Source organism: Myotis nattereri, assembly GCF_964212035.1.
Source record: "Myotis nattereri genome assembly, chromosome: 5".
Lineage (NCBI taxonomy): Eukaryota > Metazoa > Chordata > Mammalia > Chiroptera > Vespertilionidae > Myotis > Myotis nattereri.
In genome coordinates, this window is record NC_138080.1 from 110165030 (window position 1) to 110180424 (window position 15395).

General features: G+C 66.7%; 3 protein-coding genes across 3 annotated transcripts in view; 2 read left to right on the forward strand and 1 right to left on the reverse strand.

Annotated features, from left to right (window-relative positions):
• Positions 1–1534: 1534 nt before the first annotated feature.
• Positions 1535–6106, reverse strand: CYP2W1 (cytochrome P450 family 2 subfamily W member 1; the record flags this gene model as incomplete). The annotated part of the gene is made up of 9 exons (XM_081092364.1): positions 1535–1817; positions 1992–2133; positions 2428–2612; positions 2717–2855; positions 3139–3303; positions 4311–4468; positions 4533–4682; positions 4891–5053; positions 5927–6106. The coding sequence occupies 9 exons, from the start codon at positions 6104–6106 to the stop codon at positions 1603–1605; spliced, it is 1497 nt and encodes a 498-aa protein (XP_080948490.1). The 3' UTR covers positions 1535–1602.
• A 4706-nt stretch (positions 6107–10812) lies between these two features.
• Positions 10813–14267, forward strand: COX19 (cytochrome c oxidase assembly factor COX19). Its single transcript, XM_081091740.1, has 3 exons — positions 10813–10971; positions 11195–11306; positions 13624–14267. The coding sequence occupies exons 1-3, from the start codon at positions 10890–10892 to the stop codon at positions 13697–13699; spliced, it is 270 nt and encodes an 89-aa protein (XP_080947866.1). The 5' UTR covers positions 10813–10889; the 3' UTR covers positions 13700–14267.
• The window catches only part of ADAP1 (ArfGAP with dual PH domains 1), a 48535-nt gene continuing 44365 nt past the window's right edge, over positions 11226–15395 (forward strand). Inside the window, exon 1 of the mRNA XM_081091737.1 lies at positions 11226–11306. The gene's annotated coding sequence lies outside the window, so the exon portion shown is untranslated. The remainder of the gene's footprint in view (positions 11307–15395) is intronic.

The window sequence follows — 15395 nt, forward strand, 5'->3', positions numbered from 1 at the left end:
TATGCATGCTCACACGTGTCTATACACAACTGTTCATGTTCACATGTGTGTACAGGCTCACACATGCACATGCAGGCACACATGGTTGCACACACACATACACTCCAGGCAGAGAGCCAGAAGAGCTTCAGGACTGAGCCTCAACACCCTCTCAGCCCTGGGGTTTGCCCTGGGGGGTGGCCTCAGCTCCGCTGGATTTGTTTTGGGTTTTTGGTTCATCTTCCCCTGAGGATAGTTTTCCATTGATTTTTAGAGAGTGGGAGGGAGTGGAGGGAGAGAGAGAAACATCAATGTGAGGGAGACACATCCACTGGCTGCCTCCAGCACACACTCCAACCAGGGCCAGGGTTCAAGCCTACAACTGAGGTACATGCCCTTGACGAGAATTGAACCCGAAAAAAAAAGGAATTGAACCCAAGACCCTTCAACTGAGGGCCAATGCGCTGACCACTGAGCAAACCAGACAGGGCTCCGCTGGGTTCTCCATTGGCAGGTGGACATCGCCCCTCAGAGCCCTGGGAGCTGAGGCCGCCCCCTGAGTGCCCTGGAGGGTTTGCTCACCATCCGGTCCGTCGTTTTGGTTTTGGGGGGCTTGGGGGGCCCCTGTGGGTGGCTAGGGGCCAGCACTGGAGCCATAGGCAGATCTGGCCAAGGGCACCTCAAGGCAGGGGTGCTGGGCACAGGTGTTCAGAGCCCATTGCCCACCAGCGTGGTCCTGCGTCAGGCCCGCCTGCCCCTCTGACCCACACGCAGAGGCACCTGGCCAGGGCCAGACTGCGTGCAGCTCCGAGGATCGGCCCGCAGTCGAGTCCCGTCTGTGTGGCCGGCGGATGCCCCATCCCAGGCCAGGTTTCCACGGTGAGGAGGGAAGTGAGGCCTGGCAGTGGCTCACTTTTTGTTGTTGTTTTTTTTATATATAGATATATTTATTAATTTCAGAGAGGAAGGGGAAGGAGAGAGAAACATCAATGATGAGAGAGAATCACTGATCACCCCCCTCTTGCAGGCCCCACATGGATCGAGCCCACAACCCGGGCATGTCTGACCGGAAACGGAACTGTGACCTGCTAGGTTCATAGGTTGACACTCAAACCACTGAGCCACACCGGCCAGGCTCTTGGTTTTTATTAACTTGTCCCCACGGGAGGAGGGTGCCCCCACACTGCCTAGTTTGGGGCCTGGCTGCACCCTCGGCAGCCTGTCTTCACGGGGAGATGGGGGAGATGTCTCAGAATCGGACCCAGGGTGGGGGGGTGCGGGTTTCAGGGGTCAGACGGACTTGGAGGAGAGGCTGCACCAATGGGCACGGGCGCGGGAGGGGCCGGTGGGGGTCCTGGTGCAGGGCAGCGGCTGAACCCCGGGCCAGGGGAGGGGCAGATGAAAAGAGGTGGGGCCCTGGCTGCTCCGGGAGACAAGGGACAAGAGCCAGTGTTGGGGCGCGGGGCCTGGAGGACGGCCTGCCTCCATGGCCCATGCGGCCGAAGGGACAGCTGCCGCCCCGGGCACACTGCCGGACGGGGCTGTGGTGAGCGAAGGGCCGGTGAGGACTGTCTGTCCAGGCCGCCGCCAGGCCAGTGACCCACACCCTCCCGGGCCCAGAGCTCAAGCCAGGCCTCCTCGGTCAGCGCCCTGGGGCCTGGGCACGGCACACAGGACTTGGGCCGGCGGCCGCATGGTGAAGGCGGGCGCGGGCACAGTGCGCAGGCCGGCGGGGCCGAGGCCGGGCGGGGGCTGCAGGCGGAAGCTCTGGAGGAGGCCGGCGAAGAGCAGGAACAGCTCTGTCCGGGCCAGGCTCTCCCCGAGGCAGACGCGGCGGCCTGCGGGGAAACCGAGGCAGGGGCGTCAGCTCCCAGCTGGGTGGCGGGGGTCCAGCCCCCAAGATCCCGGGCCCCGAGGTCCCAGCCCCCGAAATCCTGGCCCAAGGTTCCCCGCTCCCGAGATCCTGGGCCCTGAGGTCCCAGCCCCCGAGGTCCCGGCTCGCAGCTGCCCACCCGCGGAGAAGGGCAGGAAGGCCTCCCGCTTCACGAAGTGCCCCTCGGCGTCCAGGAAGTGCCCCGGGTTGAACTGGCCGGGCGTCTCCCACTGCGTCTTGTCCAGGAGCACGGAGCTCAGCAAGGGGACCACGGGCGTGCCCTGTGGGGGGAGCAGCTGGGCTGGCTGGGGTGCCTGGCCCCCCGCAGGCCCTGGACAGGAGCCCTAACAGGGTCCCGGGGAGGCCGGCGCCCGTGAGGGCTGCCCCAGGGTGGACCCCGCACTCGCTGCGCCCCCCCCCGTTTCACAGGGGACCCCAAACCACAGGGGGACCCAGGCCTACTGCTCTGACGCCCTCCCTGCCACCGTGTGAGCCCGGCATCAGGGCACCCACCGCCTCCCCTCGCCCGAGAGAGCCGGTGCGGCTTGGGGCTGTGGGCGAGGCCGGCCACCCACCTTGGGGAGCAGGTAGCCGCCCAGCCGCGTGGTGCCGGCCGTGCAGCGGGGCACGTGGGGCAGGAGGGTGATGAACCTCTGCACCTCGTGCAGCACGGCGTTGGTGTAGGGCAGTGCCCGCTGGTCCTCTGGCCGGGGTGGCCGCCCGGGCCCCAGCACCCGGTCCAGCTCCTCCTGCACCCGGTCTGCAGGCGAGAGAGGGCGCCAGTGTCCCTGGGGGCCTCCGTCCCTGGGCCCCGGGGCCCCGCCCACGGGGGCTGGCACAGGCGAGGGCGAGGCGCACACCCACCCTGCACGCTCGGGTGCCTGCCCATCAGGAGGGCTGCCCACTGCAGTGTGGCCGAGGTGGTCTCGGTACCGGCCATGACCATGTCCAGGACGCAGGCTACCACGTTCGCCTCCGAGAACAAGCCATCGGGGTCTGTCCCCTGCGGGCGGGTGGGCAGGGCTTAACGGAGGCTGCCCCCAGCCACCCAGCTCTGGGCTCCAGAAAAGGGGCAGAAGCCAGACTTGGCGGGAAGGGCAGCGCCAGGATCCCTGAGCACCGGCTGTGCACGCGGGGCTCACCCGTCCTCCCAGCTGCCCCGGCGGCACCGGCCCCTCTCACAGGTGGAGACAGAGGCTCAGGGAAGCCCCAGGCGCCGGGGGAGGAGCTGGGCAGGACCAGGTGGGCCCGGGGGGGCCAGGCCTGGGGGGGGGGCTGGCCCACACCTGGCCTTGCTGCCTCAGGGCGTCCACGTAGCTGTGCACGGGGCCTCTCCCGGGCGGCCGCGCCTCGAGGAGGGCCCTCAGGATGGCCCGCACCTCGTCGATCTTCCTCAGGACCGGCCGGTGCAGCTGGAGGAGGGCCCCCAGCCGGGGGTAGATGTTGAACAGCTGGGGGCAGGGCAGACAGCCAGTGGGGGTGGGTGAGGCTCAGTCCCCACGCCCCGGGTGGACAGGGCGCCTGTCCGAGGGCTGGAGGAGCCTGGTGACCAGTAACACCTGGGAGACCAAGTGCCCCTGCTCCCCACCCACCAAAGCGGGCGGCGGGGAGGGCTGGAGGGCGCCGGCTGCGCTGTGGGGAGCTGTGGGGAGAGCTAGTCGCTGCCACTGAAAGGGAGGAGTTTGCCACCTTCAGGCCTCGGCTCGGCCCTCAGCCCCTCTGAACCGGCAGCCGGGTGGGCGTGCAGTCGGCGCTCACTGGATGCGCCCTGTACCTGCACAGCTGTGTCCCGGGAGCAAACTACGGCACCTGGGCCGGCACCGGGCGGTGAGCGGGCACGGGGCGGGGGGCTGGAGCCTTCGGCTGCCGGGTGCCAAGCGGCCAGCCCACATCCGGTGGCTCCGAATGGGCCTTGGTGACTGCGCTGGTCCCGCGGCCTCCCGAGGGGGTCGGCCTGTGCAGGGACGCAGCGCCCCGCCACCTGCTCCCCGACCAGGATTAGGGCTCAGACGCACTTCCCAGCGCGGCGCTGCCCAGTGCGGGCCATGGCCCGTGGAGGCGGGCGGACTCGAGAATGAGTTAACTGAAGTTTTTGTGTTTCTTACGGTTCTAGGGGCCTCGTATACAGTTTGTAAATACGTTTTGTGACATGTTTATGCATTTCGGTTCTCTGTTAGGTTTTGAAACTTTGCTCTTTCCTCATCTCTCTTCATGTTATTACTTTAACCATTTCCCAGTGATTCTTCCTCAGTGCCCAGCTGTCCTCCCGTTCTTTTGTGTTTCTCGTTCTCTGGGTGTGCGGCCCAAGGTCATGGCCTCTGAGGCTTCCTCCACGTGAATAACAAGAATTCTCTGTCACGGGGGCATCAGGGGGGCGTGGCCCCAAAAGGTGGGAACCACTGCCCTCGCCGACCTCCCCGCTCCGGGCTGGTGGCCCAGGCGACCTCCGACCTCTCACCTGCAGGCCCGGTGTCCCCAGCAGGACCATGACGTCGTCGATGAGGCCCAGCAGGGACACGAACATGGGGTCTCGGTAGTCAAACCGCTGGCCGAACAGGAGCGTGAAGGTGACGTTGGAGGGAGCCCAGCCCAGCAGGGCCAGCGGGAAGGGCCGGCCTGTGGGGAGACAGGCCTCAGCGGGGAGGGGCCCCGGGGAAGGGCCCCCCCGGCCCTCACTCACCTCCGTACTGGTCCAGCTGCCCCAGGAGGCACCGCAGCTCCCGCAGGACCTGGTCGGCCCCGGGCCCCCGCCCCGCGCCCAGGCCGTGGAGGGTGCGCACGGCGAACTGGCGCGCGGCTTTCCAGCGAGGCCCCGAGGAGAAGAAGATGCCTGCAGGCCACGGCGGGTGGGGGGACCCCAAAGGCAGGCGCTCACTGTCCCGCTGTCTCCCCGGCTGGCCTCGTCCCCTCCGGCGTGCAGGGTCCCCGCGCACCGCCCCCCACTCCCACGTGGACACCCCGTCCCCCCTCCCCCGGAAGAGCAGGGCTGGTGACTGCCCCTCCCCACCGGGGGGGCCCTCTCCCCATCGCAAACCTACCCCTGCCCCCCTGGATGAGCTGGAAGATGGGGATGGGGGGCCGGTCGGCCAGCTCCTGCCCCGTGCCCACCAGGGCCTCCCGGACCGCCTCGTAGCCGGTCAGCACCACCGTCTTCTGGCCTCCCAAGTGGACGGTGAACACCGGCCCGTACTGTTCTGAGAGCTGGCAGTGGGGGGGCCGTGAGGAGAGGCCCTGGAGCCGCACAGCGGACTCCACAGAGCCCCCTGCACCTTCCGGAAGGGGTACCGCCTGTGGTGCTGGGTGTGGCCGTCCTGGGGGGACGCTCCGGGGGCAGGATTGAGGGCTGTGCGCTGGGGTGGCTGCCCTGGACGCTTGGGGCCTGCACAGGAGGCCCCCCGGCCCCGCCCCTCGAAGGGCCCGCCTGGCCCGTGTGTCTCACTCTGACCTCCTTGGCCGGCGTGAGGGCACAGAACAACATGCCAGCAAGCGCTGGCCTTGGGGGCCCCGTCCCAGTCCCCGCCCCTTTCTGGCCCCAACACACCCCTGCCCCAGGTGGGAGCTGCCATCCTCCTGCTGAAGCTGGGGCTCAGCCTCGGCCAGCGCTCCGGTCCGGCCACTCTGCCCCAGCTTCAGCTGGAGGATGGCAGCCTCAGGACCCAGAACCCAGGCCTGCAGCCATGGGCAGCCCCTCCCCACCCACCTGCAGTCTGCTGCCCAGGGAGGTGGAACCGCCACCAGCTGCCCCTCTGGGGGGCAGCCCCATGTGTGCTGCTCCTGGGAGTCCTGCGCCCTCCCCTCCACTGCCCCGAACCTGCCCCTGCAGCAGTCAGGGTCTCTCCAAATGCTGCCTCTTCCAGGAAGTCCTCCTGGCTCTCTGCTCCTTGGATGGCCCATCTTCAACGTGCATTGGAGTCTTTCTCCTCCCAAGGCAGGCGGGCAGCTGGGTCCCGGTGTCCCTACCAGGCCAGCACCTGGCTAGACCACGAGCCTCTAACCCACAGGGGTCCCCGAAAACTAGGGCTCTGCTTCCTCAGGGAAGGGCGTCGCACGGCTGCAGGACGCCTCCCCTCTTACCTCCATCAGCGAGCGCTCCTGCTGGGACACCCGCAGCAGATGCAGGTTCCCAATGAGGGGCAGCGGGCGCGGCCCGGGGGGCCAGCGTGGGGCCGGGCAGGGGGCACGGGCACGGGCGTGGGCGCGGAGCAGCACCCAGAGCCCCAGGAGCCCCAGGAGCCCCAGGAGCAGCGGGGCCATGAGGACGCGGTGGAGGGGCCCCCCGTCCCGCCCTGCGCCTTATAGGCCTCCGAGAGGGCGTGCCGCACCCCACACCCACCACCCGAGAATGTGGAACAAGCAGTTTGCAGGGGACAGCCAGGCGGCTTAAAGCGACAGGCGTGTGTGGAATGTGGGGTCGCGTCTGCAGGGGGCGGGTGGGGGCAGGTGCCCCAGCCCTGTGCGTGGGCATCCCGGCAGGCGGGGGAGAGGACGTGGGTGGCCCGTGGCCCCTCCCGGCAGCCCCCGCCTCTGCCTCAGTCTCCCCATCAGAACCAGGACTCCGGGCCCCGCCCCGAAGGGGGAGCCCAACTTCCCTGCTGAGCCTCCCCGCTGGCCCCATGGCCACGCATTCCTGGGCCACTCCAACCCACCACCACCTGTGCCCACCCAGCCCCTCTCGTGGGCCAGTCCTCGAGGGGCTGCACGCAGACACCTCAGATCCCAGGCCGTCAGGTCGCCAGCAGGGCCCCCACCCGGCCCTGAGGGAGCAGCCCTGAGTGACAGCTGCTCTTCGGTGACTGTGGGCTGGTCACCTGGGCCTGAGGCACCAGCCTGTGCCAGGACAGGGCGGGGCTGACTGCCCAGAGGCCGGCCCTGCAGCCGGCTGGCGGGTGACAGGCCGGTTAACGAGCCCTTGTCGTGTCTCCTGAACCCCGTCACCCAGCGGGGAGGGGAGGAGGCACCGCTGAGGAAGGAGCTAGGAGGGGCGGGAAGCTGTTGGCACCAGAACTGGCCGGGCCTGCTCCCACCACCTGCCCCGACAGGAGGCCACCAGCCCGGCCCCACCGGCGGGGCCCCACCACAGGCCTCTACCCGCCTCCGTGGCTGCACTGCACGCCTCCGTGGCGGGGGTGCTCACGCCTTTGCACGTGGCCTGTCCTACTGCCCGACTGGGATACGGGCGGGGGCAGGGGGGCCAGCTCACTGTTGGGGCTTCGGTCATTCGGGCCGAGCTCCCCGCACCCAGCCTGCTGCCAGGCGTGGGACTGGGTCCTCCGTCCAGGGACGGTCACTGCACTGGCAGCTTCAACAGAGCACCCGTGTGTGCGGCTCGGCCAGGAGAGGGCGACGGGGCTGGTGGGCAGGGTCCTAAGGGCCCCAGCCTCGCGGAGAACCAGCCGGCAGTGACTCTGCGTCGAGAGCCCCTTGGGCAGACGGGCCACCAGGTGTCAGGGAGGCCCGGGGTCCTCAGAGGGTCCCCCTGGGAGCTGCCCGCAGGCGGGTGCAGCCTGGAGGCCGGTCTGTGCAGCCCTGGGCATGTGCCGGTGGGACTCCCGGACCATCCCGGGGCCGGGTGCCGGGTGCTGGCCGCTCTGCCATGGAGCCTTCAGCTCCTCCTGGCAGCCTGGGGGGGCCTCCTCGGTGGAGGAGAAAGTGGGGGTTCGGCTGAGAGGTCCTGGTACACTGGCAGGTAAGGGGGGTCGGGGAGGGGTCCCCAGAGTTTCCACCAAGTCTCAGGATTGACCCCTCTAACCCCTATTCTGGGATCGAGGGGCAGAGGCCACGACCTATGACCCGAGTCTGGGAAGTCACCCAGCTTTGTCCCAGGCCAGGGGACGGGTCAGGGCTCCAGAACAGTCTGTCCCAACTGCCCTCAAGTCCATCCCTCGGGGGGTCCGGCACCAGGTGGGCCCTTCCTGAGCCCTGGCCCCCTCTGGGGCGGCTGAGGGGCCTGTGCCCTGGCGTGGGGTGGGGTTGGTCTGTCTGGGTGCCCGCAGGGTCCAGCCTGGGGGAAGCCCCGGGGTTCTCAGACGGAGGTGTCTGGACCCAGCGAACACCCAGTGCTCCCCCAGGTTCCCAGCGGCTCCAGGCCCCATTGGGGCGAGTGTCCGGGGGCTGCAGCCACAGACTGGGCCGAGAGCAGACCCTTACCCGGCCTCTGAGTGTGGGCAGAGCTGGGCCCGGGGGGCTCAGGGAGGACCTTCTGAGGCCCCAGCTCCTGGTGGCCCCGCATTCCTCCGTGTCCCCCGACAGGTCAGGGCTCCTCTCCCTGTGTCTGTGTGCCTCTCCACTCGGCCTCCTCAGGAGCCCTCATCCTGGGCTGCAGCCGCCCTCCCCCAGGTCACCTCGTCCGGTTCCTCCCGTAGTCACACCTGTGGTTCCTCCCGTAGTCACACCTGCGGAACAGGTGGGCGATCTCTTGTGGGGCCACCGGTCAGCCCACAGCAACGCTGACCCGCTCTGTCTGGGCTCCTCACAGGCACCCGGCGGAGGGCCCAGACGTCGCCCCGGGCCTCAGTGACGGGGAGCCCCCGCCCCCCCAGCTGTGCCCCGGCTCCCGCGCCCCCCAGTGACCTGTGTGCCTCCTCACACCTCTACCCACTTCACGTCCTGGACGCAGAGCAGGTTCAGATGTGACACCTTCCGGGGGGATGGGGAGGAGCCGCCTGCCTGCCTGGGCCTCCTAACGAGCTGCTAGAAATGCCTGTGGGCAGATTGCTTGGCGCTCAGTTGCAAGGGAGGTAAAATCAATCCCAGAAAGGGGGTCCCTGAGCCGGGGGTTGCTGCCTGTTAGATTCCGGCAGATGGTCCTACTGTGACGGGTGAGATCAGGTTCCCGCTGACGCACCCGGAGCCCCAGGCTCTGGGCCCCCTCCTCTCTGCATTTCCTCCGGCCACGGGGGTGCCCTGTCTTAACGGGGGCCCTCCAGCCTGAGGCCCAGCCACCCCAGCGGGTCGGCCACGCTGCGAGTCCCTGAGGGAAGCGAGGGGTCGCGGCCTGAGTCTGGCCGGACGTGTCCACAGGCTCCCGGCCGGGACTTGTCCTCGGTGTACCCGTGTGAGACGAGGATCAGAGCATCGACTGGGTGCCTACTGCGCGCCAGGCACCCTCCCAGCCCGCGGGACCCCGGGAAACAGCCTGGTGCACAGGGGGCTTCCGGAAACACTGGCTCCTCCCCTGCTTTTCTTAACTGCACAGCTGAGCTCCCGGCCCACGGAGGAGTCCATTACAAGCTGGCTGTCGCCTCGCGGTCATGACCCCGCAGGGCCACCGCGGAGGCTGCGGGCAGGGGGTGGGGCTGCCCCTTGTACTGCTGAGGGGTGCCATCCAGGCGAGTGGAAAGTGCGACTTGCTGGTGATAAAGCCGCTATTGTCCGCCGCCCTGGAAGCGGCTGATGAGTAACTGTGTGTGGCCCTGGCTCCAGCCTCTAAGAGGCTTGTTTATGCAACGAGAACAGGGTGCAATCTTCCTCCTGCCGTTGTCAGTGGGCCTGGAGCCCGGCCGGTCAGGGCCCAGGCGACGGGATGGGTGTCCAGCAGCCCTGGGTGTCCCCGTGGACCCACTCACACGGGTGCCCGCTCTGTGCCGCCGCTCCCCCCCCAAAGCAGGTGCGGCCACAGGCACCTGATCCAGCGGCGGCCACGGGGGAGGGACCCGGCGAGGTGGGGGCCTCCTGGGGTGGGAGGAGCTGGCCCTGGGCCGGGCTGTGGGGCCCGTTGGCAGGCAGCTGCCTGGGAGCCTGTGTTTGGAGGTGGCTCCTCCTGACCCTGAAGGAGCGGAGGTGCTGGGTCCGGGCAGGCTCTGGGGTAGGAACCCAGGACGCTGGTGCTGGCTGGTAGCCACATGCCGGCCCTGCGGGAGGCAGGGACCCCGCCCCAGCCCTCGGTGAGAAGTGGAGGCACCGAGTGGGGTGCCCAGCATTCGGGGCTGGGGGAGGGCTGGGGTCTCCACTGAGCCTCTCACTGTTGTCGTTGTGGCCACAGCAACAAGGAATGACGGCCGGGGGCTGGCCTCTTCAGGACGCCCTGTTCCCACAAAACCCCCAATGCTGCCGAAACGGTCCTGGCCGGAGTCACAGCGCCGGGGAGGCCATTAGGGGGTGGGCCCTAGGCCAGCGATTAGCGGGGAATCTGGACACGACACGCCCGCTGGGAGAGGCCGGGAGCGGGTGGAGGCAGAGATCAGGTGATGGGTCTACATCCCAGGAACCCCAAGGACTGCCCGCAGCCCCTGGAAAAGAGCGTTGACCTATGAACCGGGAGGTCACGGTGTGATTCCCGGTCGGGCACAGGCCCAGGTTGCGGCTCGATCCTCGGTTCCATCTGTGATTCTCTCTCATCACTGATGTTTTTCTCTCTCTTCCTCCAAAATCAATACAAATATATTAAAGATAAAAATGTATTTTAAATGAATAAGAAAATTTTATTAAAAAGTTAAGAACTGGGGAGCGGCACCGCGCAGAAGGAGCCAGCCTGCGGCACCTCCGGGCGCAGATTGACTGTCGTCCTGGGCCGCCCGGAAGCTCATCACGCCCGTCACTGCCTCTGGCCGGTGAGCGAGTCAGGCCCCGGCGGCCCGCACCGTCCGCAGCCTGCCGGCCGGGTGGGCTCCGTGCGCTCGGAGGCTGTGTCCCGGGCCGCTGCTGAGCCCCGCTGAGCTTCCCTCCCCGCGCTTGGTGCTGTGAGCGGTTCTCAACCTTCTGGCCCTTTAAACACAGTTCCTCCTGCTGTGACCCAACCGTAAAATTATTTCCGTTGCTGCTTCCTGTCATGTTGCTCCTGTTAGGAATCGTCATGTAAATATCTGATATGCAGGATGGTCTTAGGCGACCCCTGTGAAAGGGTCGTTCGACCGCCAAAGGGGTCGCGACCCACAGGTTGAGAACCGCTGGGCGTTGCAGGGAGCCTGCCCGGGAACGGGCGGGGCCCAGGCCTTGGGGTGGGCGGGGCCTCGCTGCGAGGGCCAATCGAGGCGCTCGGCGCTCGGTCGGCGGCCTGCGTAGTGCGTGCACCGCCCTTAGAGGCTCCGGCGCCACCATCATGTCTACGGCCATGAACTTCGGGTCCAAGAGCTTCCAGCCGCGGCCGCCGGACAAGGGCAGCTTCCCGCTGGACCACTTCGGTGAGCGGCGCGGGGTCTCGGGCCGCGGGGGGCGCCCGTCGGCGTGTCTCGCGAGACGTCCGGCACCTAAGTCACCTCTCGGCCTGAGGTCTGCGGTGGCTCAGCTCCCGGGCCAGTCAGGGCTTCGGGAGGTCGGTGCTGCCGTCCGCAGCGTTTCACGGGGCACCTCAGGCACAGCCCGGGGCGCTTTGGGGACAAAACGCTGCCTTCGCTCCCGTCCCAGGTGAATGCAGACGCTTCCAGGAGAAGTTCATGAAGTGCCTCCGCGATAACAAGTTTGAGAACGCGTTGTGCAGACACGAATCCAAAGAATATTTAGAGTGCAGGATGGAGAGGCAAGTGCGGGCCCCGCCCCCGGCCCCGCCCCCATCGGCGCGCCCCCGCCTCCACCCGGACGCTGCTTTCCCAGAGGCCCCTGCGGCTGCCCCGGTCTCCTTGGGGACGCGGCTTTCCCAGAGGCCCTTGCGGCGCCGGGTCCGCCCCGCCCGTGCTGGGGCCGGCGCGTGCGCACGGGAGCTTCTCCCTCGGGGCACCCCGCGCGGGCCGCGTTCCTCCCAGCGCCGTCTCCGCAGCCCGGGGTGGGTGCCGTCCCTGCGGTTTCGGCCGAGTGAGGAGCCGGAGGCGGGGCGCAGTGGCTCCCACCCCCTGGCCGTGTGTTGTGCGGCTTGGAATGTGCCGGCGACGGAGACCGTGGGCCCCTCAAACGTGGGAGGTGGAGGACTTCGGACGGCGCCAGTTCCCACCGCTTGTGTATTATTTCTTGTTGTCCATCCTCACCCGAGGGTGCTTTTCCATTGGCCTTTTTTAGAGAGAGGGCGAGACAAACGTGGGTGGGGGGCGGACACATGGACGGCTGCCTCCCGCAGGCGCCCTGCCGCAGGCCGATGCTCCATCTCCTGAGCCGAACTGGCCGCTTAAGCCCGACCAGTGGTGGCCTCGGGCCCTTCCCGCGCCGGACCGCCTCTCGGGCCCCCGCCAGCGGAGGCCTTGACTTCAGGGTCCCCACGGGGTGAACCCAGGTGATCTCCCCCAGAAGCCCCTGAGCCTGCAGTGGCTCCCCCTGCCCCAGGGGGTTCTCACCGGCTTCAGGGCCAGCGCGTCCCCGGGGTCCTGGGCCCGCCGGCCGCAGGGAAGTCAGGCGCAGCTCCGACAGCTGCCGGCCGGGCGCCCTCCGCACCAGGACGCGGGAGGGTCCGCTGTGGGCCCGGCCGGAGTGGGAGCCCCCTGCCCCGGAGTCTGACCTGCTGCCAGTCCGCCCCGTGCTGACCGGCTGGCCGTTCTGCGGACATTGCCCTGAGCTCTTAGCCGGCCCCTCAGGGCCCGGGTGCGCTCTGACCCGCACCTGACCTCCCGCCCGGGGCAGCTCCCGCCCGCACAGTCAGGCTCCGGGCGCTGCTGTCCGAGCCTCGGCCCCTTCGGCCTTCCAGCCGCCGGCCTGCAGGTGCGGCCGCCCTTTCAGTTCTGCGCTGTTGCCCAGGTTCCTGGGGTCTGGCCTCCCTGCCGCCCGCCCACCCTGTCTCCAGCGACAGGCCCCTCCCAGCCCCTTGGCGGCCTCTCCCGTGGACTCCTCGCTGGGCACCGCCTTCCGGGGACCTTCCCGGGTGTAATCTGAAACCGCTGGACACACAGTCCACACTGGTAGGGGCAAGTGTGCTAAGCAAGGAGCTTACCTACCAGCTTGTCCAGCCCTTTGGGGACACAGACAAATCACTTAGTCTGTCCTCCGTGTAGGCTTTTTATTTTATTTTTTATTTTTAATATATCTTATTGACTTTTTACAGAGAGGAAGGAAGAGGGACAGAGAGTTAGAAACATCGATGAGAGAGAAGCATCGATCAGCTGCCTCCTGCACACCCCCCACTGGGGACGTGCCCGCAACCAATGTACACGCCCTTGACCGGAATCGAACCTGGGACCCCTCAGTCCCCAGCCGACGCTCCATCCAGTGAGCCAAACAGCTAGGGCCGCATGGGCTTTTTATGTTTAAGTGGACTCTGGCTTTTTGCAGTGGAGATTGTCCAGCACGTGCAGAGCAGAGAGCAGTCCAGTGAGCCGCGCCCTCATCCCCTGGCGCCAGTAACTGCCCACATTTCTCCATCTTTCTCCCGTCTCCATCCCCCTTCCATTTGCTCGAGTCTGAGAGCAAGTCCCGAGCTCCTGGCTGATGAAGCAGCTCCAGTGTTTTCCGAGGGGGGACGGCTGCAGGGGCCTCGGGGGGCTGTTTGTGTTCTCAGCAGCGTGGCCAGCACACAGGCCCACAGAACCTCAGCTGTGTCTGAGCATCGCAGGTGTTCATAGTGCCCAGCGTGCCTGGGGCAGCTCACCCGCAGGGGTGCAGGGTGCACACGCTCAGCGCTGGAAGAGGGGGTGGCAGTGATGGTGGCCAGCGAGTGGGGGGTACCGGCACGTCCGGGAGGTGAGCGAGGGGCCTCTGAGAGCTGCCTCCCCACACAAGACAACGCAGACCCAGCTCTTCCTGGGCCTATGAGCGGGAGGCAGGAGGGCCTCTGGGCTCCCAGGCACCTGCCCCGGCGCCTGAACAGCAGGAGGCTGGTGGGGACCAGGCCCCTCCGGTGGGATGGCAGCCTGGGCATCTGGGCGCTGCTCCTCATTCTCCTCCCTCCGCCTGACACCTGTCTGTCTGTCTTCCAGGCAACTGATGGCACAGGAACCACTGGAAAAACTGGGGTTTGGAGATTTGATGGATGGAAAGGCGGACAAACACTAATTCTCACGGGATCACGGGGGTGTGGCTGAGAAAGGGGCGTTGAGTGCCGGCGGGCACCTCGGTGGGCGGGGCTCGCAGCCGGAAGGGCTCATCCCGCCTCCTGGATCACTTTGAGAGATGATCTTCCCCCGGTGCGAGTTCGTCTAAAATGCACGTGGGGCGGCCTCCTGTCACCTGGGACGCCCGTGACGGCGACAGACTGAGTCTCGTCTGTGAGTGGACACTCGAGCCGCATCTTGTAACACTGGACGTTTGTGAACTTTAGAAAACTTCCCTGGAAAAATGGTTTTCTTTCCCTTTTTTATAAAACAGAACAATGAAAAAGCAGAATCCAAGAGTATCTGTGATATATGAGGAAGATGTTAGAAACTGCAGAAGTGGCCCTGGCTGGGCGCTCAGGTGGTTCGCGCGTCCCAATGTGCCAGGGTTGTGGGCTCAGTGCCCAGTCGGCACATACGAGAACCAACCAGTGAGTGAGGGGAACAGCAAATCGATGTCTCTCTCAATAAATTCAAAAACAACAAAATTAAAATCTGTGTTGACTGGATTAAAAGAAAGTTTAAACTAGAAATATTCGTGTGTTTGTACAAAAGGAAACTCTGGCATCAATGAGAATGGCTGCCAACCTGCAGCTTAGCTCTGCCTTGGAGCCATGTTGTTTCTCACAGCCAGGCCGTGGGGCCCACAGGGAGCACCCCGTGCACAGAGGGGAGGGAGGGAGCGCCCCAACCTGACGCCCCGACAAGGCACAGGTCACTCAGTGGTTTTCTTGCCAAGCACATAACGAGGAAGCCCAGTGCTCAGAGCGTCCGGTCCGCGAGGACACCGGCCGTCCCAGGCACCAGGCTCCGTGGCCCAGGCCAGGGGGACGGCAGGAGGCCACCGCTGAGGGTCTGCAGGTGGGTGGCCATGGCGATCCCGCCCCTGTCCTGGGATCAGGTAAGATGCTATGTGGAGAAACTGGGCATGTGACACGTCTATTTTGGTAGCTTTGGGGAAGTCTGGAATTGTTTCAGAACGAAAAAGTACTTTGTGTTGAACTCTTGGCAGTTGAACTTTCTGTGGACGTCGGGGAGGTTCTCCTGACTCACCGTGAGTTTGCAGTAGGGCTGATGCGACACACAGGGTCTCGGAGCCAGGGAGCCAGGGAGCCAGGGAGGGCCAGGCCGAGAGGAGCCTGCGTGGGGAGGGCGGGCGGCTCCCGACGGTGAAAACAGGATGCGGGGCCAGCCGCCGCCCGCTCCTGTGTGCGAAGTGCAGTTCTCTCCTCGGTGCCCTCGTCCCCAGAGGCAGCAGGGGCACCGCGTCTCCAGGGCCTTTTCCGAGGGCCTCGGGGAGGCGTCAGGAGCATGGCCAGGCCCAGGCCCTCCTCGGTCTGGCCCTTGTCCGTCCCCCCCCACCCCCACCCCCGCCTCATCCACACAAGTCACGGCTGGGGGCGCAGGGCTGAGTCCCCCTCATCCCTCGCCCTGTGCCCTGTGCTCCCTCCACTGCAGCCACACCCCAGCCTTCGGGAGGCCCCTTCCCTCCGCATAGTTCCCAGAAACACAATGGCTGAACCACCGAGGGGCCACGTCTCTGCTGGGGGCTCTGGTGAGACCCCTGCCTTTTCTGGCATCTGGAGGTGCCTCATGCTGGGGCCTGTGGCCTCTGCTCCCTCCCATCGTCCTGCTCTGCCCGCTCCCCCCGCCCCCCC